The 25,563-nt window shown below is 38.4% G+C and overlaps 2 protein-coding genes across 3 annotated transcripts; one reads left to right on the forward strand and one right to left on the reverse strand.

Moving 5' to 3' along the window:
• The first annotated feature begins 915 nt into the window (after window positions 1-915).
• Window positions 916-6,707, forward strand: LOC113526950 (matrix metalloproteinase-19-like). The gene is made up of 9 exons (XM_026914409.3): window positions 916-1,221; window positions 1,381-1,472; window positions 2,052-2,182; window positions 2,482-2,694; window positions 3,343-3,588; window positions 3,724-3,807; window positions 4,877-5,041; window positions 5,357-5,481; window positions 5,903-6,707. The coding sequence occupies exons 1-9, from the start codon at window positions 1,111-1,113 to the stop codon at window positions 6,140-6,142; spliced, it is 1,407 nt and encodes a 468-aa protein (XP_026770210.2). The 5' UTR covers window positions 916-1,110; the 3' UTR covers window positions 6,143-6,707.
• Window positions 6,680-22,597, reverse strand: LOC113530213 (transmembrane protein 198). Of its 2 annotated transcripts, XM_026920079.3 has the most exons (5): window positions 22,361-22,596; window positions 14,967-15,287; window positions 11,619-12,197; window positions 9,068-9,201; window positions 6,680-7,820 (listed from the first exon to the last, which is right to left on the reverse strand). In XM_026920079.3, the coding sequence occupies exons 2-5, from the start codon at window positions 15,118-15,120 to the stop codon at window positions 7,668-7,670; spliced, it is 1,020 nt and encodes a 339-aa protein (XP_026775880.3). In that variant the 5' UTR covers window positions 15,121-15,287; window positions 22,361-22,596; the 3' UTR covers window positions 6,680-7,667. The 2 variants fall into 2 exon arrangements, with proteins under 2 accessions (XP_026775880.3, XP_053092452.1); XM_053236477.1 differs by lacking the exon at window positions 14,967-15,287 and having other exon boundaries at window positions 22,361-22,597.
• Window positions 22,598-25,563: the final 2,966 nt, after the last annotated feature.

Genomic DNA, 25,563 nt, shown 5'->3' on the forward strand with positions numbered 1-25,563 from the left:
CTGGAACAATATTTACAAAGCCTTAAATGAAGTCAATATACACTATATGGCCAAAAGTATGTAGACACCTGACCATCACACCCATATGTGCTTGTTGAACATCTCCTTCAAGATTTGTTCCCCTTTGCTGTTATAATAAGCTCCACTCTTCTGGGAAGCTTTCCACTAGAGTTTGGAGCTTGGCTGTGGGGATTTATGTTCATTCAGCTACAAGAGCATTAGTGAGATCAGGCACTGATGTCGGGTGAGGAGGTCTGGGGTGCAGTCAGTGCTCCAGTTCATCCCAAAGGTGTTCAGTGGGGTTGAGGTCAGGGCTCTGTGCAGGCCACTCGAGTTCTTCCACTCCAACCTGAACACACCGTGTCTTCATGGAGCTCGCTTTGTGCACAGGGGCATTGTCATGCTGGAACAGGTTTGGGCCTCTTAGTTCCAGTGAAGGGAAACTGTAATACTACAGACATTGTATACAATTGTGTGCTTTTAACGTTGTGGCAACAGTTTGGGGAAGAACCACATGTGGGTGTGAAGGTCAAGTGTCCACATACTTTTGGCCATATAGTGTAACTGAAGCACTACAATGGGCAAACATCATTTTGGTCATTTGGGGATATTTTAATCCCATTTCTCACAGGTTTATTGAAAAATTGACAGTGCAATTAGCCTTGACAAAGCAAAGTAAACTTGCATGCAGATAATGGTCTGCTATTGAATTTTAATGTCACTGGTGCCTTTGGGAGACTTTGTCATGGTGTTGTGCTACTCTCTGGAAATTTAACAAGTCGGTTTTGACTGCCCACATCACATTCCTGAGTGATGGAGAGCACAGCGGGTAAAGCCAAACGCCTTCCTTGTTACAAGGTATAAATGCAAGCATACTCCCTGGAGAGCTGCAGAGATTTAGCAGAGGGCTCCCGATTTAGGCCCTTAGACAAATCCGCATGCACAAACAAGGACTGGATCTCAACAGAAGTCAAACAGCTTATGATAATAGAATTCGATTTGCAAATATTTTATTAAACTGCGATTCCTTTTTAGCTCATTTGCACGGTAGGATATCAAGGATAATAGTGTGACACTGAAGAGTGACCACTGTGAAGGTTTTTCTTTGAAATGTGGACGTGTCAAGTGCTGAAGATGGGTCACGCCGCCGTAACGTTTCTGATGCTGATTTGGATGCCGCTATTTACCGTGTCGCATCAAGCAGAACTGGAGCAGGCTACAGTAAGACCAAAATCTACTGATACTTTTTAAATTCACATGTCACGTACATCATTCAGGTCATATGCATTTTGTCTTAGTAATAATAATCATAATCATAATAATAATAATGATAGACGAGGATGTAATGATAGTATGCAAAATCTTATATCCGCTCTTCAGAACTACCTAAAGCGATATGGCTATCTGACTACATCACTTCTTTATTCTAAAGAGCAAGAACCACAGCTGGAGCAAATAACTGAGGCACTGGGGTAACACACACACACACACACACACACACACACACACACACTCACACACACACACACTCACACACACTATTTTTTACTCCTTCTCATGTTTCCTCACAAAGTTTTAAATGTACTCATCAGTTAGTATTAGACTATTGAGTGTTTAACATCAATAAGTCCCATAATGCCTTTCACTCTATCGCTCTACTTCTAGAGTTACCTCATTGTCACACAAGCCGAAGATGAAATGGGCGCCATTTATCTGTCACTTTATTAGACAGATCTGGTCCCAATTTTCCAAAAGGATTGTAAAGTTTCATAAAACAAAGTCTTGACTCATAGAGAAAGTGTTTATTGTGATGCTTCTTTACCATTTGAAAGTTTCATTGTAATGCAGTAGTCTCAAGCTTGATTTGTCTCATTATGTGAGATATGTGGATCAAATTCCAGCAATAAAACTAATCTGAGAAACTTTTTTTTCAATGAATACAGTTGCACATTTTGATAGTGTGGTTAGTCTGGATCTAGATTAACATTTTTATCCTCAACATACATTATACGAGTTTTAGTTTTTATGGTCTTTCTTCCTGTTTTTATTAGAATATTCCAGAAAGTGACAGGCCTACCAGTCACAGGCAAGTTGGACAATGCCACGTTAGCCATGATGAAAAAGCCACGCTGTGGCCTTGAGGACCCCTTTAACAACAAAACTCTCAAATTTCGTTTACTAGGTGAGATAAACTATCAGTGGATTTCATAGCTTTGAACCTGATATAGTCTAATGCCTAAATATTCTATTTCAATGATTTGTCCACTTATAGGGCAGTTCGAGTTCAGGAACTTATCTGTAATTTATCAGACTTGTTTTGGTATAAATATCTCAGTTTTCTAGTGTTTGGTTTACTAGTGATAGATAAAAGAAGCTCTGTGTTTATTAAGGTTGGTAAAAGAGCTCCATTCGCCATTAGAAAAAAAAAACAGCTGTTAAGATATAAGTGCCTGGTTTGATTATTGCTTTGTGTTGTAATAGGTTCCTGGCGTAAGAAGAAGTTGACTTACCGTATCTATCACTATGCACCTGGTCTGGGAATGGCTCAAACAAGGACGGCCATAAAGGCAGCGTTCAGATACTGGAGTGACGTTACACCTCTCCAGTTCTACGAGGTCACTGAGGGAAACGCTGACATCAAAATGTCCTTCCACAAGAGGGACAACGTCTGCCCTGTGCCATTTGATGGACCAGGTGAGACAGATAAATGGTGAAATTCCATGTTTGGTTCTTTATGGGATGGTGGTTGATGCAGAGACTTAATCATTGTAGGGTTGGTTGTTAAATATGCTAATTTTATAGCGTTTTGATCCTCACTGTTGAGTTCTTGAAACTGACTGGTCAAAAGGTGATTCATTTTCTAACAGCAGTTCTGACAGTAGTTCTGACTGCATGGTTTATATTAATGCATTCATTCTAATGCATTATTGTTTCTATAGTAACAGCTAACTGACAGGGTCTTGTATGGCGGATGCTCCACGTAATCTAATACTACTAACAAACAGATTTTTAAAAAATTATGTTATTTTTAACGAAGAAAAATGTCTAATTGTTGACATTGTGCCATTTTCTGTAAGGAGACGTTTATTTAACATTTATGGAAAGAACCTCCGGTGTCAGGAAATCAGTACATTTTCCCCCACAGAGGTTTTTGCGCTTTCCGGTTCTTTGGCAACAAGCTGATAAGCTGCAATTTGTTTTATTAACTTCAAGAAAAAGGCTGATGAAGGACTGACTGTTTATAGTTGCTATAACATATGTGAAAACAGGAATTAACTTTGGCTGTAGTATATTTCTGATTATTTTCCAATATCATGATTTAGTCTTGTCTTCTTCCTGCAGGAGATGTTCTGGCTCATGCTGAAGGTCCAGAATCTGGCATAGTGCACTTTGATGCAGAGGAGCTGTGGACTGAGGGGCAAAAGTATGGAGCAAATCTGAGAATGGTAGCAGCCCATGAGATAGGCCACGCCCTGGGTTTAGACCACTCGCAGTATTCCAGAGCTCTCATGGGCCCTGTGTACACTGGTTACCATGACAACTTCAAGCTCCATCCAGATGATATCCGTGGGATCCAGGCACTGTATGGTGAGAACAGGGTTGGGGCTCAATCCCACATGTTGCACAACGCTGCGCTAAAAGTCACTGTACATATCCAAATGCAGGATTAGGAATCTGACTTAGGTTTCATCAAAGCTACCAAACATTTTTCTTTTTCTTTAGGTAAACCAGAGGAACAACCTCCAGTTACCACAGACTCAACTCCCCCTGATCCCTGCACTGCCTCACTGGATGCTATAATGCTGGGTAAACACATTTACTGCTTATTTAAGATCAGTGTGTACTAACCTTTGCACCCTATTCTGCAAATAGAAATGCCATTATGACTCTGATTTCATCAGAGATACGTCTCTCTGGGTAATGCAATGATTGTTACGAATGCTAACTAGTGAAGGACTGATATTTCTGGTGTAACAAAATGTAATGGAGTCTTGCATTTCATGCTAAATTTGTGAACATTTATACTAAAAAAATTGTGCCCTACACAGTAATTAGCAGCTAAAAAGTTGCTAATGATGTTAAACTGAAGACTTAACCTTAAGACCCTTGATCTATATGAACACATTATCCTGGCTGGCTCATCAAGTAAGGAATAAAACACTTCGGCGTGTCCTGTTATAGGAAAATAATCAGTGCCAGGATGATGTTGTGTGACCTGGAGCGAAGAGGAGTTACTGTTATCATCCAGAAGTTGGTTATTTTGTAATACCAACATGCCCAGAAGTATTTGTCCTCTTATCCACAGCAATTTGCCAACGATTACAATTTTAATTTATTACTGAATGACATGTCATTATGTTTATAGTTATTTGATGTTTGTGGAACATCCACGAAACAAGTTAGTTCCTCTTATCATTTATAACAGCTATAAACAGTCGTTCCCTCATCAGTCTCTGTTTTCCCTCTCTTGAAAAACACCACAGCTTGTCATATTGCCAAGAAACCGGAAAGTGCAAAGTCCTCTACCGAAGACTTTCCTGAGGCGGAAAACTTACTGACTGTAACGCTGACACTGGAGACTTCTTCCATAAATGTTAAACGTCTCCTAATATAAAACTTCACCATATCAATATTATACTTTTGTGTATCAACCATACAAATCCCTGTGAATGAGTTGTTACTATAAAAACGATAATGTATTAGAGCGAGTACATTAATATAAACCTGTGATTTGGCTTGTAGCCGGAACACCTATCTGAGCTGTGCTGTTATAGACAATTAGTAACGCCTTCTGACCAATCAGATTAGAGATTTCAATAGCGATGATGGTATGAGGGGATATTATATAATTGTTCTAAAAGTATCTTCTGTTTAGGACCATTCCACAAGACGTTCGCGTTCAGTGGAGAGTATGTATGGACGATATCGGATGATGGCTATAACACACCAATACGGATTAACATCCTGTGGAAGGGACTGCCTGGTTATTTAAATGCTGCCGTGCATTCGCAAAGGACCAACAAATCCTACTTCCTTAAAGGTAAAGCACTGACTTTCACCCACTGTTTGACTGTTTTGACCCAAGATCATTTGATTACATTCCTAAAAGGGTGATTTGAATAGAAATGCATATCCTTGGCCAGCAAAGCAAAGTCAGATTCTCAGCAGTCACCTTCACAGTCACCGAGTGAAAGATTTAGATCCATTTAGTTTCTGTTACAGAGTTGGGAAATCACAAAACGTTACTTTAAAGCAAACTAAAACAACTCCACGAGACTAGTATTTCCTTTAACTGCTTTTGTTTTAACCATCATTGTTTAATCTTAGATGACTGAACGTCATCCCTTTCTTCTAGGTGATAAAGTTTGGAGGTATTCCCGCTTTAAGTTGGACCATGGTTATCCCAAACTGCTTGCTATCCCGCCGAATATTGATGCTGCCTTTTACTCGCACAGCAATAAAAAACTCATTTTTATCAAGGTAAAGCACCCAGAAAATGCGGGTAAACTAAAAGATAATGAAAATATGTGGGTTGTATATTCAGTTCAGTATTTATTAAATGACCTAGACCATCTCTTTAGTTTTTATGGCTTATAACGTACTAGTGTATGTTTTATTTAAAAATACCAAACATTCTCTATATCTCAATATCTCTATTATTAGAAATAATTATGGAAATAGGCACTGAATAATAACCCTGAATGCAGTGAAGCCACTATCTTGCGTACATTATAATTACTATTTAATAACAATATGAGTTTTGAAAGGATTTCTCCTGTTCAAGCACCTTTACCTCAAACATTTAAATAGGTCTATGTGAGCCAGTTGTTGAAATTACATATAAACAGTTCATTTATTAGTTCATTGATTGATTCATTGAGTGTGTTTGTTGGTCTCTTAGGGTTTGGAGTACTGGCAGTGGGATGAACTGGGTTTCCCTGATGAACTGAAACGATTTCCTAAACCCCTCTCCAATCTCATCCCTGGTTTACCGTCCAATCCAGACGCAGCGTTCACCTGGACTAATGGTCACATTTACGTTTTTAAAGGAGACCAGTACTGGCGTGTGAACCCCAGACACTTCCTAGAGAAAGGTTACCCACTAAGCATGAGAGAGCGCTGGATGCGGTGCGGCCATTAACCCACACACAGCAGTAACAATTTAAACTTCACTAAGCATTAAGCATTAAGACATCCGAGTCCGAACACTGATTTAGAAAAATGAAATATTTCATATTTTAGGAATTATACACTGTATAACTGTTGTGACTGTTTTGCTGAATTTACTAAATATGCCATTAATCTGGAGCCTTCCACTACTAACCCCTAGACATAGGATTTCTGTGTTGGAGCATTAAGTGTAGGACTAGTTGCACATCCTGTTTTGAATTCCATGTTTATCGATGTTTTCACTTCCAGCGCAAATTGCTTGCCATTGACAGACACAATCAAGCTCAGTTGTTTTTTGTTGCACGCAAGGCCACTGGCGACTGCAATCTCACAAGCATTATAAAGTTTTAGGTAATAACGTACAGTATGGTGTATGTATAATATATCCATGTGACTATTCTAGATATTAGTAATCTATACTCTTGCACAAAACACATTTGAGGAGCTTTTTTCTAAGAGGAAATGCATTACGACCTGAAAACAATCATCAAACTCAAGACAGCTGATATATGAATAACACTGTTTTATTTGTGTGTCAAACAAATTGTTCTAATGTATTACATACTGTATATGAATACTATCCCTAGGGGATGCAGTTGTGTAAATTTAACCAGTTCCCAAGAGAGAGAGAGAGAGAGAGAGAGAGAGAGAGAGAGTGAGATAGAGAGCAAATAAATGCGATCATAAAGCACCTTATCCACAGCTGAGGTCAGAGATATAATGTGCGCTGGTTTGATAGTGAATGCATGCTAAGATCCTGTTAGAGTTAGGATTAGTGTTCTTACACCCTAATGCAGTGTTTAATCCATACATTTTTCCATTTTTCATGTCCCTCATCATTTTGTTTAACTATATGCATTTGGAAACCAAACAGCAAACAGGTTTTTACTCTCATGCAGGTGGGAGCAGGCAGTCAGATATGAAGCTTGCAGCACAGAGAAAGGCCACGTAGATTAACAGGGGAGTGTGTGTGTTGCAGTACACTACATGTTTACTGCATTCATTCATTCATCTTTAGGTATTGCTTTATCCTGGTCAGGCTCGTTGTGGTTTAAATCATTAATTTCTTTATATTTTGGGGAAATAGAATAAATTAAATTCATTAGAAAATACTGTGGGTTGATACTGACAAAAATAACTGTGGGAGTAGGCATGATCAGTCAGAATTTTTTGTTTCATATCTGACTTTTAAAGCTGAATGCAAATCAGTGCCTTCTATTATTTATTGCTAAAAGGGTTGTGTTAAAGTAATGAGTTAGAGTTTAGAGTTTTAGAGTATTTCTACTTTTAACCGTCATGCACCCGGAAGTCCTGAGAAGATCCAGTGTTCAGTGTTCAGTAGACTCCACAGAGTTTTATTAGTCAACCCAGAGTCCACGTAGTCAACACACAGTCTCTCTGGAGCACTCATCCAAGTCTGTTTACCTCAGCTAGCACTGAACTCCATTGAACTCTCTTCCCAAGTGTGTGTGTGTGCATGCATGTTTCTGAGTCATTCACACCCTGATCACTGCAGGTGAGGAGGTTGTGAGAGGCACCATGGATCCTGACTCAAAGTCAAAGTCGATCATGGTGTGGTAGACGGTGCTCAGACTGCTCACAGACGAGCCCGTGCTCATCTGCCTCTCGCGCAGGTTCGCCAAGTAGCTCTGTGACCAAGACAGAGAAAATGACAAGATAATGCAGGGTTATTAAGGATTTTTTTTTTTAAACTTACTGGCAACATTGTTCTATACAGTTTTCTTTTCTTCAGAGTACTATTGATGTTTATTTGTGAAATGCCATTGAAGTTACATATGCATATAATTAGTAACCTAACCTTTGTGTGCTATAATGTTTGTGTTTTTCACTACAGTGTTACAATGTTGTTGTGTCAGGTGCGTTAACGTTTTTTTGAATCACTGTAATATGATTAATAGGTCTAAAGACAGCCATTAATTTACATCTGTATTCTATCAGATTTAATTATTTTCCATTTCTGGTCAGTTTGCTTCAAACTTGCTCCAAAGAACTTCATATTTTAAACAATTAAAGATATATTATAGAGATATATTACAGTTCTGTGTTTTATTTTATTATATATAAGGCAGGGCAAAATGTACAGATTTAGGTTTAACAGGTAAAACAAACAGCAATATCATAATTCACCACCAGATGGTAGTCACAGAATATTATTCGTTAAACTGATTGGTCAATTGTACTGAGAAAGAATTAGCTTAACAAGTAAATCTGTTTGCAATGACCTGAAAGCCAACACAGAACAAAAGGCAAAACATATGCAAATGTTGAAATGTTTCAGGCTGGGTGAAGGACACATATGGAGTTAATTTGCTGTCAAAAGTAATAGTACATAAGTCATAATAGTACATAAGCCATAATCGCTTTAATGAACTGCAAATCCATATTTAAGTTTGTAAACCTGCAACTTGACTTTCTGCTGTGACATTTGTGAACCATTATTAACACATTTTCTACATTTCATCTCACTTTATGAGATCTTACAGACTAGTATTGTTCATGCTGGGCCACGCCCCCTCAGCTCTCCATGGGTTTCTGCTTGGCTCCGCCCCTCAACACATTACAAAAGTGTGCTGTTTCAGTCAAATCCCCTAAAGATTTAATTGTGTGCTCTGGAAGTTTACCCACTGATTTGTTTAAAGTTGTAAACATGCAATACGTAATCTGTAATTGCAATAGATTAGGATTCATAGTTGTAATATGAGGAGTATACTTGTAAGATTTAACTTGCATCTTGGTTGAAGATTGAGAAATATGAATATGGCTTTGTGATTTATAAATTGATCTCTTTGTTCATGCACAGTTACATCTGACAGATAAATTGCTCCACAGGTAGAAAGATGTTGATTCTGTGAGTGTGAAATTGGATGCTGATTACCGGAGCGAGCACGTCTCCTGCGTATCGTTTGAGAGGTGGAGGTCTGCGGCGATATTTTCCCTCTGGACGCCGGCGTGCGTCCAACTGTCTGATCCTCAACAGCTGCAGTTGCTTTTGTTTGCCACTCACTATCACTGCCACAGAGAGAGGATGAGGAGAGAGGTTAAGGTGTGCAGTAATGCTGTGTAAGAACACTTATCACAGTAGACCTGACCTCATGGACCTGGTCTGTCTGTCTGTCTGGCAGTCAGTAAGTCCATGACGCACTCACTCACCCTGCCAATCACTTAGTCAATTAGACAGTTAGTCAGTTACACTTAGCAGGCAAGAGTCTCTCCATAAGGGGGATATTTATTTATTTATTTATTTAAACTCAGTCAGAGTCTGGCAGTAAAACTAGCTAGTCACCTAGCTAGTTACACATGGCATGTCTGATCTAAATCACCTTCGAATTCACCATGTACTAACTAGATTTTTCAACACATTACAAATACAGAGCTATCAATCATCCTTAAAAAAGCTCTACCATTATTATTGATTCTCTTTATTATAACACTGCTGTTAAATGAAGGAAAACGTCCGTACTAGAACAAAGTCAGTTATGTCTAAAAATAACCAGGTCAGTCAGGTCAGGTCAGGTACACAGACCTGTGTACTTCAACCAGCTTGTTAAGATGGGCCCAATATGAGTGTATGAGTGGTGCTTCACATGTATAACACACTGTTTCCTTGTTAAAAGTCACTGTTCCTAACAACTATTTGCAACTGAAGGGGAAGGTGATTAAATGTGTAAAACTTCGCCTCATTATTCTTTGACAACAATCTGGATAATGTAGGTTCACTTTTTCACACCGCTCTTTTTGACCAGCTCTATTTTTTTTTCTGTACTGGATATGTTAAATCTACAATTTAAATAAATGTTTTTCCATTTCCAATTATTGTCCTTACTCTAAAACAATTTGATTAATCATCTAATGAACATGTTGTTACTGGTATAACTTCGCCAAATATTCGCCAAATGACCATAACATAATCTACATAACATATATCATAACATATACCTATTACATCAAACTCATGCAATGCAACCAGCTAAACAAAACCAAATCACTCTGCATCCACCTGAAGAACATGAGTCCTGATGATCCACAGGTGTTTACATGGGCTTACATTGAAATATCACATGTTCACCTGAGTGTTTTCCCATTTTCTACAGTTTTCCCCCAATAACACTGTAGGTTAATAAGTAACACGGATAACACAGCTCTATACTGAACGTTGCACTGCAATGTTTTCCCTGTACCAATGCACCTTACTCAGTGAAATAACTAAACACACACACACACACACACACACATTCCTCCATTATCAGTGCAATTTGTCAACAATTCAATTTTTTTTACTAATTAAAAAACAATTATTTTATCCCTTTAATCAATGAATCAATTATTTTAAATTAGTTTGTAGTTACATTTAAAGTTGTGGAACATCCACGGAACAAGTTCCTATTATTACTTACAGTGTTACAGTCAAAATGTCCAGAAGAACTGTGGCAAATTCTCCAAGATGTTTAGAAAAACATACAAAATGTAACTGAGACTACTGGTGCATTTTTAAAAAGCAAAGGGTTGTCACACCTCATATTGACTTTATTTAATTTAGGGCAGTGTACTCTTCTTCATAGTAGTTTTTTAAATATAATTTAATAATCATTTAATAATCATTTAATTTAATTATTTTTGAAGGCATCCTTTCTTTACAGCATTTCTTTACATGTGTCTAAGACTTTTGCACAACACTGTATATATTAAATATACATTACAACAGCTATAAACAGTCATTCCTTCACCAGCGTCTCTTATTTTCTCTCTGTTTAAGTTAATAAAAAAGAAGAAATGCTGCATGTCATGTTACAGAGTGTTGTTGAGCCCCTGTGTTGTTACTATAGAAACAAAACTGTAGTAGAAGGAGCACATTAATATAAACCTGAGATTTGCCATGTAGCCAAACTACTGCCTGAGATGTGCTGTTATAGAAAACCTTCTGACCAATCAGAATTGAGAATTTAATGGTTACGATAGTACACAGTATAATCATATAAAAGTATAATCACTGGTACAGCTGAAATTTTAAAACAGCCTCTAGACTCATAATTATCATTTATTTATCATTTAAATATTGATTCACGATACTGCTAGGCAGTGGATATTGGTAGTTTCTTTCTTAATTTCAGGCTTTTGTTTACATTTTTCCAGCCTGGAAATAGGCTGCACTCCAGGTGAAACAGAGCCGCTCACACCCTTATAAGGCAATTTACAAGTAAGATGTCATTTCAACAAAGGAAGCAGAGTCAGACTAGTGGGTAAAGGAAGGGTTCAAAATATTTTAATTGCAACTGTAGTTTGCTTTACTTGCAGCAGAGGGCTCTAAATATTACAAAGTACTCCTTCAGCATGATCTTCATTAATGCAGTCAAGCAGGTCAGGTATTAGCTATTTACAGACTTAACAAGGTAAATTGCAAAACACTGCCATGACTGTCATCCGCTTACCTTCAGAGTGTGACGTTCCTTTGGCAGTGAATTTACGCTGCACCAGGTTTCCCAGAGCTGCGACCACAGGCCAGATGCCCAACATCACCCAGCTGTACCAGCACAGCACCTTGTCTTGGTTCCTCTGCAGCCCCACATATGCCCTCCACACCAACATTGGTGTCTCCATGCAGTAATCCACACATGTCATGATGATGGCAGCACCAAGCGTTGCCGTAGCCGCCATGGTCATGCTTCTCTGCCAGCAGAGTGTCAGCACAGCGAAGAATACGCTGATTCCAAGTACTGTTCCTGCAGGCACCCAAACAGGACTGAGGATGGGGTAATACTGTCCCACTGCCAGCAGAGCGGTGATGGACAGCAGCAGGCCCAGGTGGAGACCAGTGAGGAACAGACCCACACATCGCACCAGTATGCTCACCAATCCTCCCAGTAAGCCAATGCCTAGAGAGATGCCTGCCCGTGTCTCTGCGTCCAGCGGCGAGTCCAGCAGCTGCTCCCGGAGACATAGCAGGTAGCCTATGCCAGTCCCGAACGCCATCCCAGACAGGAACATCACTAATTTAAAACAGCGGTACCCTGGAAACATGGAAGAGACTTGTCATAAAAGGTAAACTACCATTAGCTTGGCACTAAACGCTACCCATAATGATGCAGTATTAGGAATGATTGGACAAACAAAGCTACATTAAGAAAGCATTAAACAGCGCTATGTAATGACTCCCTCGAGAGAATGCATTTTTAGGCATTTTCTTCTAGGCTGCGTTCTCTTACAAATTGTCATCATGGAACAGTGTACTGGCAAGAAATTTACTTTCAAAACTTTTCTGAATCCTTTTAGATTCTGATCATATTGCCAATATTTGCTTGCCATATACTTTTTGCACAGAGATAAACCATGTCAGCCCATACAAATAAACCAGTCATTGTTCTATCTGTGATTGGGAACAATATTTCGTGAGAGAGTAAAACCGCATCCTACATTTTCCCCTCCTTCAGCTACTGTTTAAAAACCCCCGAGAAGAAGGACAGAAAACAGGAAGCATGCTCTATAAAAAAGTCAAGGCCTACAATGGGCGGTAGTCAGCACGGAGCACGTAAGGAAACCAAACATGGCTTCCAACTGGGTTAAGCATTTGTGTTGTTTTTTAAGTTCAGTCCTTTTTTTTGAAGAAGCACCACCTGAAGACGTCCAAGCTGAGTTTATAATTACTGCAAAACATGATTTTAAAAAAATTAGCTAAAATTAGTAGACAAGCCAAATCAAGTTATATTTTATCTGTCGCACACCGTATTTAATGGATTGATACAAAACCCTCCAGCAGGTGCTGGGACGTACTGTAAAGTAACCTTACATCTCCCTGTGCTCGTTATAATTTTGGAAATATTTAACAGTTATTAAACAGCAAGGTGTGATGTGTGAAAGTGCTTTTTTTTGTCTGTTTAAATATAATAGTAGTGCACTGCGATTCATGAGGATGTTGCAGTTTTTGCTCTGGTGATACAAAATCAAGTCGTTAAATTGTCACGCTCTTCTGTTATAGTTGTGATATTGGTGGGTGCTGGAATACGCCATCACAGGCACTGATGCTCCCAGAGATGCTCAATGGGCGACATGTCTGGTGTATAGCATGTAGGCCATGGAAGAACTGGGACATCGCAGTCCAGACGCTATTGAAAAACCCCATCTTGAGAATTTCCACTCAAGAAAAATCTGGCAACCCTGGAGGAGTGAACTACACACAGGTCATTTGCATGATCAGAATTGGGAGCTCCGAAAATTAGGATGCGCAGCCCGGCTCTGAATACGTGTAACTTCCCCGTGTACATAGTAACAGAACATTTGGATTGAAGTTACAGCCAGCTCTCTATAGGTCCGTATACATCCCACTAGTGGAAATTAGCAGTACTGTAAGTATTCCAGCCCTGGCATCTAAACAACTTTAGCAAAGCTGGTTAATAAACAGGGAACTCTAAAGGTATAAAAAATTAGATTAAACCAGTAGTCCATGTAGAAGTGACTTTTTCGAGGTAGAATTTAGACAGATACATCTAGAGATTCTTATTTTCTACAAAGAAATCCACTGGGCAAATTTTCTTATGTTAATCTTTTCACATGAAAGGTTAGGTTAGGTGAAATATAATCCAAGGGCAAGGCAAAACATCTGATGAAATGAAAGTTTACAAAATATTCTAGCACTGAAATTTTGGACTAAATTAAATTCAAAATAATGCTATGAAATGTTATAAAACAACCAAACAAACAAAACAAACAAACAAACAAACAAACAAATAAATAAATCAATAAAATATTGGTGAATATATTTTTATACATTTCCTACATTTACAGATATTTTATTTTAATTTTGCTATGCACAACGAATGTTTTTCTATACACCTATTTATGTATTTCATTGACAAACAAACAAACAAATAAATAGCTCTGAAATAAAATGTCATTAAATGAATTTTCATACATTTACTACATAGATTTTCTGGTATTTTATTGTCATTTTCACCCATGAAAACACAGAAAGCTTAGTGGTTGGTCATTTTATATCTTATATCTTCTTATTATCCTGTATGCAGCTATCTTTGTTAGCAGTGTTTTTCTTATTAGTTCTTGCAAAATTTCACTGAACATGTTTACATCCAGTGTGGCCAAGTTGACATAGTGATGAAAAATAGAAATGAAAAAGTTGAAGCACCGATCAAAAACAGACTCCGCCAAAGTCTGCTTTCTAAATTCTGACGGATGAAAGTCACAGTCACAGTCTGGAGACATTTTGGGATCTGCCACCTGTTTTTGTGAGGTGGATAGGAAATAACAAACCCCTAAGAAATCAATAGCTATGTTTACATGCACATCAATATTCTGATATAAATTGTAATTTGGCAATATTCTAATTAGTATTGAATCATGATTCACAATGCATCACGATTGCCCAATTCAGATTAAGACAATATTCTGATTCATCAAATTCCGATTCCCACCCTGGGAATATACCTGTTTTAATGGGAAATTTGTTGCATATAAACACCTTATTCAGAAAATCCACTTAAAGGAGATATATGCGCCTGCTCAGTCGGCAAGGAATTGTGGGTGCTAACAGATGCTTAGCTGTAGGCTAGGTATTTAGGAATGGCAGCTCAGGCATACTTACAGCAACCATGTACACAGGAATATTCTGATGCCTGTACACATATAAACACTGTATTCAGGAACATGGCTGCAACCCGAATAACTTAATCGGAACTTGATGTGCATGTAAACGTAGCCAGTGAGGGGAGAACATGTGAAACTCCACAGAATCAGTAACTTGAGCTCAAGTTCATTGTCATACTCACCACAGAAGCAGTAGACAATCCCCAGTATAAAGCACACAGTGCAGGCTACTGAAGGAATGACCTCATACTTCTTCCTGACCTCCAGAACACAGCTGTGTGTTGATGCCAGCGTGGGCATCACCCCCTCTGTCACCAACATAGAGGGGTCTGCCATTCTGGCTCAAGAGCTCACAGCCTGATCCAAAATGGAGAATTAGCCTCGCACGGGAAATGTGTACATGTCATCCTTGTACATCTCTACAGGAAATGCATTTTTATATTGTTCATTACATGTAGCCTTATAATCCTTAGTCCAAATGCACATCTGGAGAGCCAAAGCACCTAAAAAGAGAAAGCAATCATTCAGATATTATTGCCAGGATGCTAAATGTTGGGAAGAATGAGGCAAATATTTCAATCATGAGCCAAAAACCCACAGAAGAGATTACTCAAATAAACATTTCCTGTTTCAACATGGCTTTTCAAACCATGCTAAGCTTTTCATGAATGGATTTCCTGTGCATCTCCATGTTCATACCCTTATATACCATCAGGGAGAAAATCCTGGAAAGCTAGAGAAATTCCAAGCATTCAGTAGCCTTCATTAGAATTCATTTAATTCTTTGTTGTGTTCCACTTAACTCGGAACAAAAAATCTACTATAATAGTTATGAGCTCTGGAAACACCTGTAACCTTTCTCCCCTCTCTCAAGTTTCCCGTCTGGCAAGCCTGAGGGAAGCACGATTCCTGCCCCTCCTTCTGCCTCCATCTCTTTCTGTCTATACTGCCTTCCACTAGCGTTCTTCACCCAAACACAGGATGCAGGTTTAGGAAGTGAGCTCTGCTTGAATGTCTCATTGTTCCGCACATATGGCTATCTGCTTTACTTCTACAAGTTTCAGGGAAGCCGAGAAACAGCTCCAGTTATTCATAGTGTGTACTTTCTAAAATCATTAAAGCATTAGAGAAGATCTTTCCTTTCTGGAATGTTGTTACTTGTAAAAAATTATTACACTTGACGGTTAATATTACACTACTCAGGTTCAACAGTTCAGAATGTTCATTAACAGTCTGTCAAGAACACGATGATGGAAAAAGTACAGCTAAATTATATTCGAGTGAAAGTAAGGGTAGCATCTTACAATCTTACTTAGTTAAAAGTGGAACTTGAGTGAAATATTCAAGGACTTATTAGTGAAAAGGAAATCATTTTAATTGAAACTCAGTCAGGACATGTATTTTTATAATAAATCCCTTGAAATCTAACAATATTGGCTTTACTCCTATGAATTTGTATGATTTCTTCATGAGAAATGGTCCATTAATTTATGAAAAGGAAGCATTGGCTTTGATGGGATGTTTTAAATATGGTAAATAAATAGTTAACTTACACAGAAATGTGACTAAGAAGAAGTATTTTTGACCACGAAAATAGACATTAAAAACAATGTAGATATTTGTGGAAATGTAGCTGAGAAAGAGTCCAAGTATTAATCTTCGATTATACTGAGGTAATTTACAAATTCCCTAAAATTATCATTAATTTTAATAACAAAGTACATTACCTAAGCACCTATGTGCATTATAATTATTCCTAACCCCCCACAGCACTCTCCATTCTGTATTCAGGATCTGATGCACTGTATGTCCAAGAAAGGTCGAGTCAGATACCCCACCTCTCCTTAATGGTTTTAGAAATATATTATTGGTGGGAATTCTATTTTGGTAGTGAGATGAAAATAGCTTGTTAAAAATAACATCCTGAGTAATTACTGTACCCCTGACTCCCAGTCTACATCTGAGCGCTATATTTAGTCATTTATATTCATAAAGATTTATCTGTGCTTTGTGGAGGCAACTGGAGACGTTTATTATTTTGAATCCAAACCACTTTTTTATAATTTTTTTTTTTTTTTTTTTTACAGATGCCTGTTCAAAATCACAAATAAAAATGGTCCAGATGTATATATTAAGATATTAACAAAGAAACAATCAAAATGCTATTTCTGAATGTGATATAAATGTAGACTTCTCTTTGACTCTAGGGATTTTTTTAGGTCTCCTGCAGTTTGTTAGGGATTTTTGCCAAATATCTCTGTTTTTTTTTCAGGTATTTTTCCACTCTCTTGTTGTGCCTTTGTGTCTCTTTCTTCCATTTTTAATAAGAGTTTTAAAACTTTCGTAATGCTATACTTTAAAACCTTCCTTTAGCTCAGTATTTTCTTTTTTTTTTTGTCTTTTGATAACTGCATCCCAGATCTTAAAACCCTTTGATGGCTCACAGTAAACTACTTGAGAGTAGGCGTGTTTGACCGTTTCAAAACCCATTCAGATAATGTAACTACAGAATGTCAAAGGGGGTGCAAACTTTTGAGCTTGCTAATAAAGATAACTTCTGGCTCAGACTAAATTGCTGTAACATTAAGGAATCCTATATTGTAGATAAACTTTAAAATAGAGGGACAGTTTTCATTTTTTCACTCATAAAGGGGATGCAAACATTTGCACTCAGCTTTAGACAATTTCATGGTCTGTATACACCGATCAGCCATAACATTATGGCCACTGACAGGTGAAGTGAATAATATTGATTATCTCGTTATAATAGCACCTGTCAAGGGTTGAGATATATTAGGCAGCAAGTGACCAGTTGGTTCTCGAAGTTGATATGTTGGAAACAGGAAAAATGGGCAGGCATAAGGATTAGAGAGACTTTGACAAGGGCCAAATTGTGATGGCTAGATGACTGGGTCAGAGCATCTTTAAAACGGCAGGTCTTGTGGGGTGTTCCCAGTATGCAGTGGTTAGTACCTACCAAAAGTGGTCCAAGGAAGGACAACCGGTGAACTAGCGACAGGGTCATGGGCACCCAAGGCTCAATGATGCGAGTGGGGAGTGAAGGCTAGCCCGTCTGGTCCGCTCCCACAGAAGAGCTATTGTAGCACAGATTGCTGAAAAGTTAAGGCTGGCTATGATAGAAAGGTGTCAGAACACACAGTGCATCGCAGCTTGCTGCGTATGGGGCTGTGTTGCCACAGACCTGTCAGAGTGCCCATGCCGACCCCTGTCCACTGCCAAAAGTGCCTACAATGGACAGGTGAGCATCAGAACTGGACCACGGAGCAATGGAAGAAGGTGGCCTGGCCCGATACATCACATTTTCTTTTACATCATGTGGCAGGCCGGGTGCGTGTGCATCGTTTACCTGGGGAAGAGATGGCACCAGCATGCACTATGGGTGCAATGTTCTGCTGGGAAACTTTGGGTCCTGGCATTCATGTGGATGCTATTTTGACACATACCACCTACCTAAACATTGCTGCAGACCAGGTACACCCCTTCATGGCAACGGTATTCCCTAATAGCAGTGACCTCTTTCAGCAGGATAATGCGCCCAGCCACACTGTAAAAATTGTTCAGGAATGGTTTGAGGAACATGACAAAGAGTTCAAGGTGTTGACTTGGCCTCCAAATTCCCCAGATCTCAATCCAATCGTACATCTGTGGGGTGTGCTGGCCATCAAGTCCGATCCATGGAGGCCCCACCTTGCAACTTACAGGACTTAAAGGATCTGCTGTTAACATCTTTGTGCCAGATACCACAGCACACCTTCAGGGATCTAGTGGAGTTCATGCTTCGATTGGTGTATTATGGCTGATTGGTGTATTTTTCCAGCTTCACACTGCAGTATATTCTGTTGATAGTCTTTATTCCAGAAAGAAAACCATATTCTTAAAACCATACTCCATTTAACATGTGGAAAAGGTAATAACATTTTATTTGTAATTTTTCTAAACATATAAATCATTATATAATCCCACAGTGCATATAATTAACGCATTTCCCACAGTTGTCAAGGCATTCCCTCCCATGGTTACATCTTTTAGAAATGCTCTGTTTGGGGATGAAACTGCACAAAAGCAGAAGAGGCCAGCAGAGTGTGTGTGTGTGCATGCTGATGCCTCGTTAATACCCGAGCCTCCAGAAACACACACAGACACAACTCCTCTGGCAGGAAACCACAGCTCAACAGTCTTTCTCTTCTACCTCCTCTTGCCATACCAACAACTTTCAATGCTAAGCGTTAACTCATTAACACTAAGTCCATCGCTGCGAAATCATTTCTTTGATATCTCAGTAATCCCGTACTGCGAAGAATTTAGAAATCTTTAGTATTTAATCCACTGCTCTATTGAGATGCATCAGGAGCATAACAAATACAGATGTACACACACTTATATAAATACACAGAGTACTTTATTAGGAACACTAATACTGGGTAGGGCCTCCCTTTGCTCTCAATTCTTCGTGTCATGGATTCCACAAGGTGTTGAAAACATTTCTGTGAGATTCTGGTCCATGTTGACATGATTGCATCATGCAATTCCTGCAGATTTTTCAGGTGCACGTTCATGCTGTGAATCTCCCGTTCTACCACATTCCAAATGTGTTCTACTGGATTCAGAGCCGGTGACTGGGAAGGCCACTGAAGAACACTGAACTCACTGTCATGTCCATGAAACCAGTTTGAAATGACTTTTGCTTTGTGACATGGTGCATTATCATGCTGGAAGTAGTCATTAGAAGATTGTGGCCATGAAGGGATGCACATGATCAGCAACAATACTTAAATAGGCTGTGGCATTCAAATGATGATTGTTTGGTATTAACAGGCCCAAAGTGTGCCAAGAAAACATTCCCCACACCATTACACCACCTCCACCAGCCTGGACTGTTGACACAAGGCAGGCTGGGTCCATGGATTCATGCTGTTGGCACCAAATTCTGACCCTACTATCTGTGTGCCTCATCAGAAATCAAGATTCATCAGACCAGGCTACGTTTTTCTAGTTTTCAACTGTCCAGTTTTGGTGAGCCTGTGCCCACTGCAGCCTCAGCTTTCTGTTTTTGGCTGACAGAAGTGGAACCTGACGTGGTCTTGCATTCTGCTTCTCTGCTCACCACTATTGTACAGAATGGTTATGTGTCGGTTATCTGAGTTACTGTAGCCTTTCTGTCAGCTCGAACCAGTCTGGCCGTTCTCTGTTGACCTCTCTCATTAACAAGGCGTTTCTGTTCGCAGAACTAATGCTCACTGGATATTTTTTCTTTATTACACCATTCTGAGTAAACTCTAGACACTGTAGTGTGTGAAAATCCCAGGAGTTTAGCAGTTATAAAAATACTCATACCAGTCCGTCTGGCACTAACAATCATGCCACGGTCAGAATCACTGAGATCACATTTTTTCCCCATTCTGATGATTGATGTGAACCTTGATACATGAAGCTGCTGGGACGTATCTGCATGATTTTATGCATTGCACTGCTGCCACTCGGAGATGAATATGCTCATTTTAAATAACCTTTTCTGCATTGCTTTGGAAGTATTTGAACCTCCTGGCAGAGGCAAACAGGTGCTGGGGCTCAGACTTAGCAGAATTTATGATGCCATCAATCTTTACAAGAGCCCCTGAACCACTGGTCATAAAACAGTCCCAAAGCATCACTGATCCACCACCACATTTTACACGGTTTTTTCCTTATAAGCACTTTTTGTCCAAACAAGCTGATGGTTTCCATGACCAACAATTTTTATTACGGTCTCATTTGACAACACCACACGGTGCCAACTGTTGCTCTAATAACACTTTTTGAAGTTCAGGCTCTGCATTCTGTGAGATGCTCTCAATAAGGGCTTCTTTCTTGCAACACTTTCAAACAGCTTGTAATTGTGAAAGTTTCATTTAACAGTTAAGTTTGAAACTAGACAACTACAAGTATCAACTACACTACAGCTCCACACTAATAGGCTTTTCAAGCATCTGCGTGGGCTCAGCAAATGGACTTAGCCAGGGTGTTAGTAAAAACTAAAGTAGGCTGCACTGACCCTGTCATACACACACACACACACACACACACGCACACACACAGCAGCTGTAAGACTACTGCAAAAATGCAAACATACCCACAGTGCAAAAGCCGCTTTGTTTGGTGTAATTGCAGTTTTTCATGGGTGAACAGAGATGGAGAGAATACTCAGGATCTTGCATTTTCATTTAAGTGACAATCAGCGTGTTAACCGCTATAACGGAACGAGCAAAACAGGCAACCTTCACCACTTCTGTCTTGTAATATCTGTTCCAGTTAATTTCACTTATTTTAGTGGACTGCCAATGTAATATTGATTTAAACGTTTACTGGAAAACCTTCAACCCATCAGACTACATATAGACCTTACAATTTAAGTGCTTGTAACTATAATAACCCAGAAAAAAATATAACCTACACTTGAATTGTAAGATTTAATACAAACCTCAGTAATTTTGAATATTCTCTTGGAATCTAGCTGCATTTTTAATCAAACTAGGCACTGTCCAAGTGATTAACATGAAACACTTAATGATATTTAATCATTAATATCACCCTTGAGGTTTATTGAGGTTTATTAAGGTTGAATACAAACCTAAAGATTGTGTTGGAATCTAGCTGAAATTTTAATTACTGACACTGTTAGGGGTGGACAATATGATAAAAGTGTTATAATCATGGTTGTCCAAGACATTTCTATGATAGACAATATGTGTCATGACATATAGGTTTCCTCACAAACTGACAGCAATACAGTAAAAAAGTTGAAAATTTATATAATGTCTACAAAAATACATTTATTTTAATTTTTAGATATAAAACATATCATTTTTGCTTACAAAAAGAATAAAAATTTAACACTGAAAAAGATTTTTAAAAAATCTTTAACCTTAATAAACTTTAACACTTAAGTACATGTCAGCATCAAATCAGCTGCTTTAGATTGTAATTAAAGGTATTAAAATTTTTTTAATTAAATGATATCATGATATATCAGAAAAGCATATCTTTTCAGAGTAATTTAACTTATTTTAATAAGCATAATTGATCACAATACTGATATTATATTGTCATATGTCCCCGGCCTAGGTGCTGTTAAAGTGATGAAAATGTACTTAAAAAAAAAAGTTCAATCCAAAACTTGAGGTTTATATTTATATTGGGATTTATTAAGGGTTAATAAAGGTTTAAAAACAATATGCTGCTGAAATCTAGCTGTAATTTTAATACAACTAGACACTTTTAAAGTGATTTATTAACAAACAAACAAACAAACAAATAAGTACTACTACTACATCTGCCACCACTAATAATAATAATAATAATAATAATAATAATAATAATAAAAAGAAAACCTGGAGAGGGTCCCTGCCTGGTTGTCTTGTATGGTTGTGCCTTTTTAGATTTTTAGCCCTATAACAACTATTTTGCACTTGTTTCTGGACATTTGATAGAAACTTGGAGCTCTTCAGTGCCTCACTTGTAAGTAGTCTTTTACCACTTTTTTTTTTTTTTTTTTTAATTAAAGAAATTGAGCACTTACCCTGAAACGCAGTCCACATACAAGTCGAGTTACGGCACGAGTTATAAACTTTTTTTTCCTTCCCCAAGCAAGTGTAGAGGATTATGAAAAGATCTTGGATGGAGGAACAAATGGCTCTAACGGTCAACACAGACAACAGCTTTCACATTTAAACCCGCGTCACAGAAACCCTCACCATCTGACAACTTCTGACATCAGCGCGTGGCCATCTGCTCCACACACACACACACACACAAAGCCAAGTTCCGCTAAGTGATTTCCAAGCTGAAATCCTGTCTATTGCTCATGCCATACAGGTCATGTGTGTTCTTGTTTGGATTTAGCGCGATTTGGCAACCCCATGCCTAACTCCAATAGCAGCGTTGCCAGATTGGGATTTCCAGAATCTTAGGACACATTTTTAATTCAGCCGAGTTAGAAAAGTTTCCTTTCCCCGATAATTTGGCATGTCGTTGGTACTTTTAAAATCCATTTAAAAAGTTTTTATAGTGAATCCTTTTTCCAACTGGGATTGCGGAGAAGTTAATTAATCCAAACCTGGCAACCCTGGTCGGCAGTTATTTGCAGGAGGGACTCTAATTTCCATATGAATTAAGCATCCTATGGTAACAACTGTCTTGTTTAATTTTGAATATTCTAGTGGATAGATAGATAGATAGATAGACAGACACTCATCTTTCCCTTACTTTTCTGCTAAATCCACTCTTCATTTTGCCTAATACCAGACTGTTACAGCAACAGATAGTTATGTTGAATAATATGGACAGTGTGTATAGGGGTGTGTGTGTGTGTGTGTGTGTGTGTGTGGTGGGATAGAGCTATCAAAAATGAAAAATAAATAAAAATTAATAAATAAGTCAAATGTGACTGATAATGCAATACACTATGATTAATAGTTACCATGATGGAAAATTTATTAAAAGAGAACAGGCTCTAGAGGAGCCTGATCCATGTAAATAAGCTCTGGAAGACAGACACTTCAAATCTTCGAGGTGCTGGATCCTATTCCAGCATGATCTGGCATAAATTGTGTACTGATTTTAGATGGAAACGGTAAAACCTTTGCAAAAGATTGATAAGTTGGTTGATAAGTCTGACTTGTGATATGATTTGGAAATAAAAGCGACATACAAAATAGCACTAGTTTGCATGTTTGCATTGTTTCAGCACTTCATACAGAGAAAGTTTGCCTGAAATTATGATTGCTGTAGCAAAAGACATCACATTGTCCTCATCCAAGCCATTACTTTTCAAATCTAGGGTTCCTGACATTTTACAGCTCATGGCCACACAACTGGCCACAAAATCTCAGCCCACAAAAGTCTGACCCTCTCCACACCCGACCATAAAAAATGCAGTTATAATTACTCATCGACATACGCAAGGTCTACACAACACATCACGAACGTGAATATAAACATTATTCCTGCAGCTATTTAAGTATAAATATTTAATGTCCCACAGGACTATGATACTGTTGACAGTTAAAATGGGAATTGTGACACACACACACACACACACACACACACACACACACAGAGCATTTCTTGCATGCTTTAATTTGGGCTGAAATGGTATAAATTTATGAATCAGACTCAGTGAAACTCAGAGTTTTTGAGGTATGCAAACAAATATGAATATTTCCTCACTCATTCCATCATTTATGGACAAATTTCCAGTCATTTCTACACACTCACATGTTAAAGACAGCATATGGATTTAAGTTAACCTGGGCTTTTCATCAGTCCTGTGGGAGGAATGGGCTAAAGGACAGCATTGCACTTGTAACAACAAAGTTTTGAAGCCAGGATTGAGTCTGGTGCTTGAATGAGAGGTGATTTCACTCCACAGCCTTGGAAGCATGAAATCAACAAGCACTTCAGTAGAAAATTCAGGTGGTTAACAGACAGCTGTATTGAATTAAAAATATAGATAGATAGGGTGGTAGATGTGTCGTGTAGTGCCACACATAACCACCAGGTGTCCTTCCACTGTCACACAAACTGACTGTAAGAACTGCAATATTTGAACCTTATTATGCATCTTGTATTCTTATTATCCATAGATTTCATCACCAGGTTTTGGATGACATGTATTCATTTCAAATTTCACATTAGAAATATATATATTTGTCTAGCCACTTTTGCTGCCTCCTTCATAGATGAGTGTGATGTGGACATGAATTAATATATTAAGGCCATGAGTTAAACTTCCTGTGGCCACAAGTTCAATTTCTTGTGATCAATTTTGTGGCCAATACCAAATACATGACAATACGTTGTATTTTAAAATGTTTGAGAAACAGAGAAATCAGATGAATTCAAATTGTGGCCACGGGAACCTAAGCGTGACCATGACTGATAATATTACACATTACTTCAATCTTTAGCGTTGGGGTACTCATCTGAAGGTTGTTCAACCCCCAGCACAGCCAAGCTACCATGGAAGGGTTGTTGAGCAAGACTCAGCTGCTCAGCTGTATCCTACCTCAGTCATAAGTCACTTTACTTCAAAGCTGCAGCCAAATAAGCAAACACAAATGTAAGCAATTAGATGTAATTTTTTCCCACCTGCTCCAAACAAATAGATCACATATAAAGCAGGGATGGAGAATGTACAAAGAAACTGTACTTCAGTATGGATACTGTGTCAAAAAGTTTTGCTCAATTAAAAGTAGATGTATAGACCCAAAAATCTGCTTGAGGGAACGTCAATATTTCTCTACATTTAAATAGACTCAAGTATTCAAGTGTAAAATTAAACATTTTAACTGATCAAAAATTTGCAATCCAGACATGAATTATGTGGGGTTTTTTGTTTGTTCATTCATTGTACTAACTTAGACAAAGCTGCTAATGTTTAATAAATGTTTAATGTTACCACATACAAATTAGTGACCACAAGATAGTTAATTTGTGGCCTTTGAATATTAACTCGTGGCTTCAATATAATCATTCATGGCCTTGCCTCACCATGTCAGCTCAGAGATGACTTGCCTACAAGTGTACATTAACAGTTAGGCAATATCACACGAGCGAGGGTGTGGTTATACCGAATATCGGCACGGCTGTGATATGGTGCAGGCACGAAGCCGCAGGCTGAGTTCTGTAGGTAATCACAGCCGTGCCGATATTCAGTATAACTGCACAACTGCAGGTGCGATATTGCTTTTATATAACAGTTCTATAAACACAAAATAAATA

This window comes from Pangasianodon hypophthalmus, chromosome 8, assembly GCF_027358585.1.
Source record: "Pangasianodon hypophthalmus isolate fPanHyp1 chromosome 8, fPanHyp1.pri, whole genome shotgun sequence".
In the NCBI taxonomy this organism is placed as follows: domain Eukaryota; kingdom Metazoa; phylum Chordata; class Actinopteri; order Siluriformes; family Pangasiidae; genus Pangasianodon; species Pangasianodon hypophthalmus.

What these genes read in the sequence shown, in the direction of transcription:
- LOC113526950 (XM_026914409.3), top strand. Translation starts at nt 1,111, where the DNA reads ATGTGGACGTGTCAAGTGCTGAAGATGGGTCACGCCGCCGTAACGTTT. An exon ending in CAAATAACTGAGGCACTGGG is followed by an intron (nt 1,473 to 2,051) that starts GTAACACACACA and finishes TGTTTTTATTAG; the next exon opens with AATATTCCAGAAAGTGACAG. An exon ending in TGTGCCATTTGATGGACCAG is followed by an intron (nt 2,695 to 3,342) that starts GTGAGACAGATA and finishes TTCTTCCTGCAG; the next exon opens with GAGATGTTCTGGCTCATGCT.
- LOC113530213 (XM_026920079.3), bottom strand. Translation starts at nt 15,120, where the DNA reads ATGGCAGACCCCTCTATGTTGGTGACAGAGGGGGTGATGCCCACGCTG. An exon ending in GATTGTCTACTGCTTCTGTG is followed by an intron (nt 12,198 to 14,966) that starts GTGAGTATGACA and finishes CCATGTTTCCAG; the next exon opens with GGTACCGCTGTTTTAAATTA. An exon ending in CAGGAGACGTGCTCGCTCCG is followed by an intron (nt 7,821 to 9,067) that starts GTAATCAGCATC and finishes TCTTGGTCACAG; the next exon opens with AGCTACTTGGCGAACCTGCG.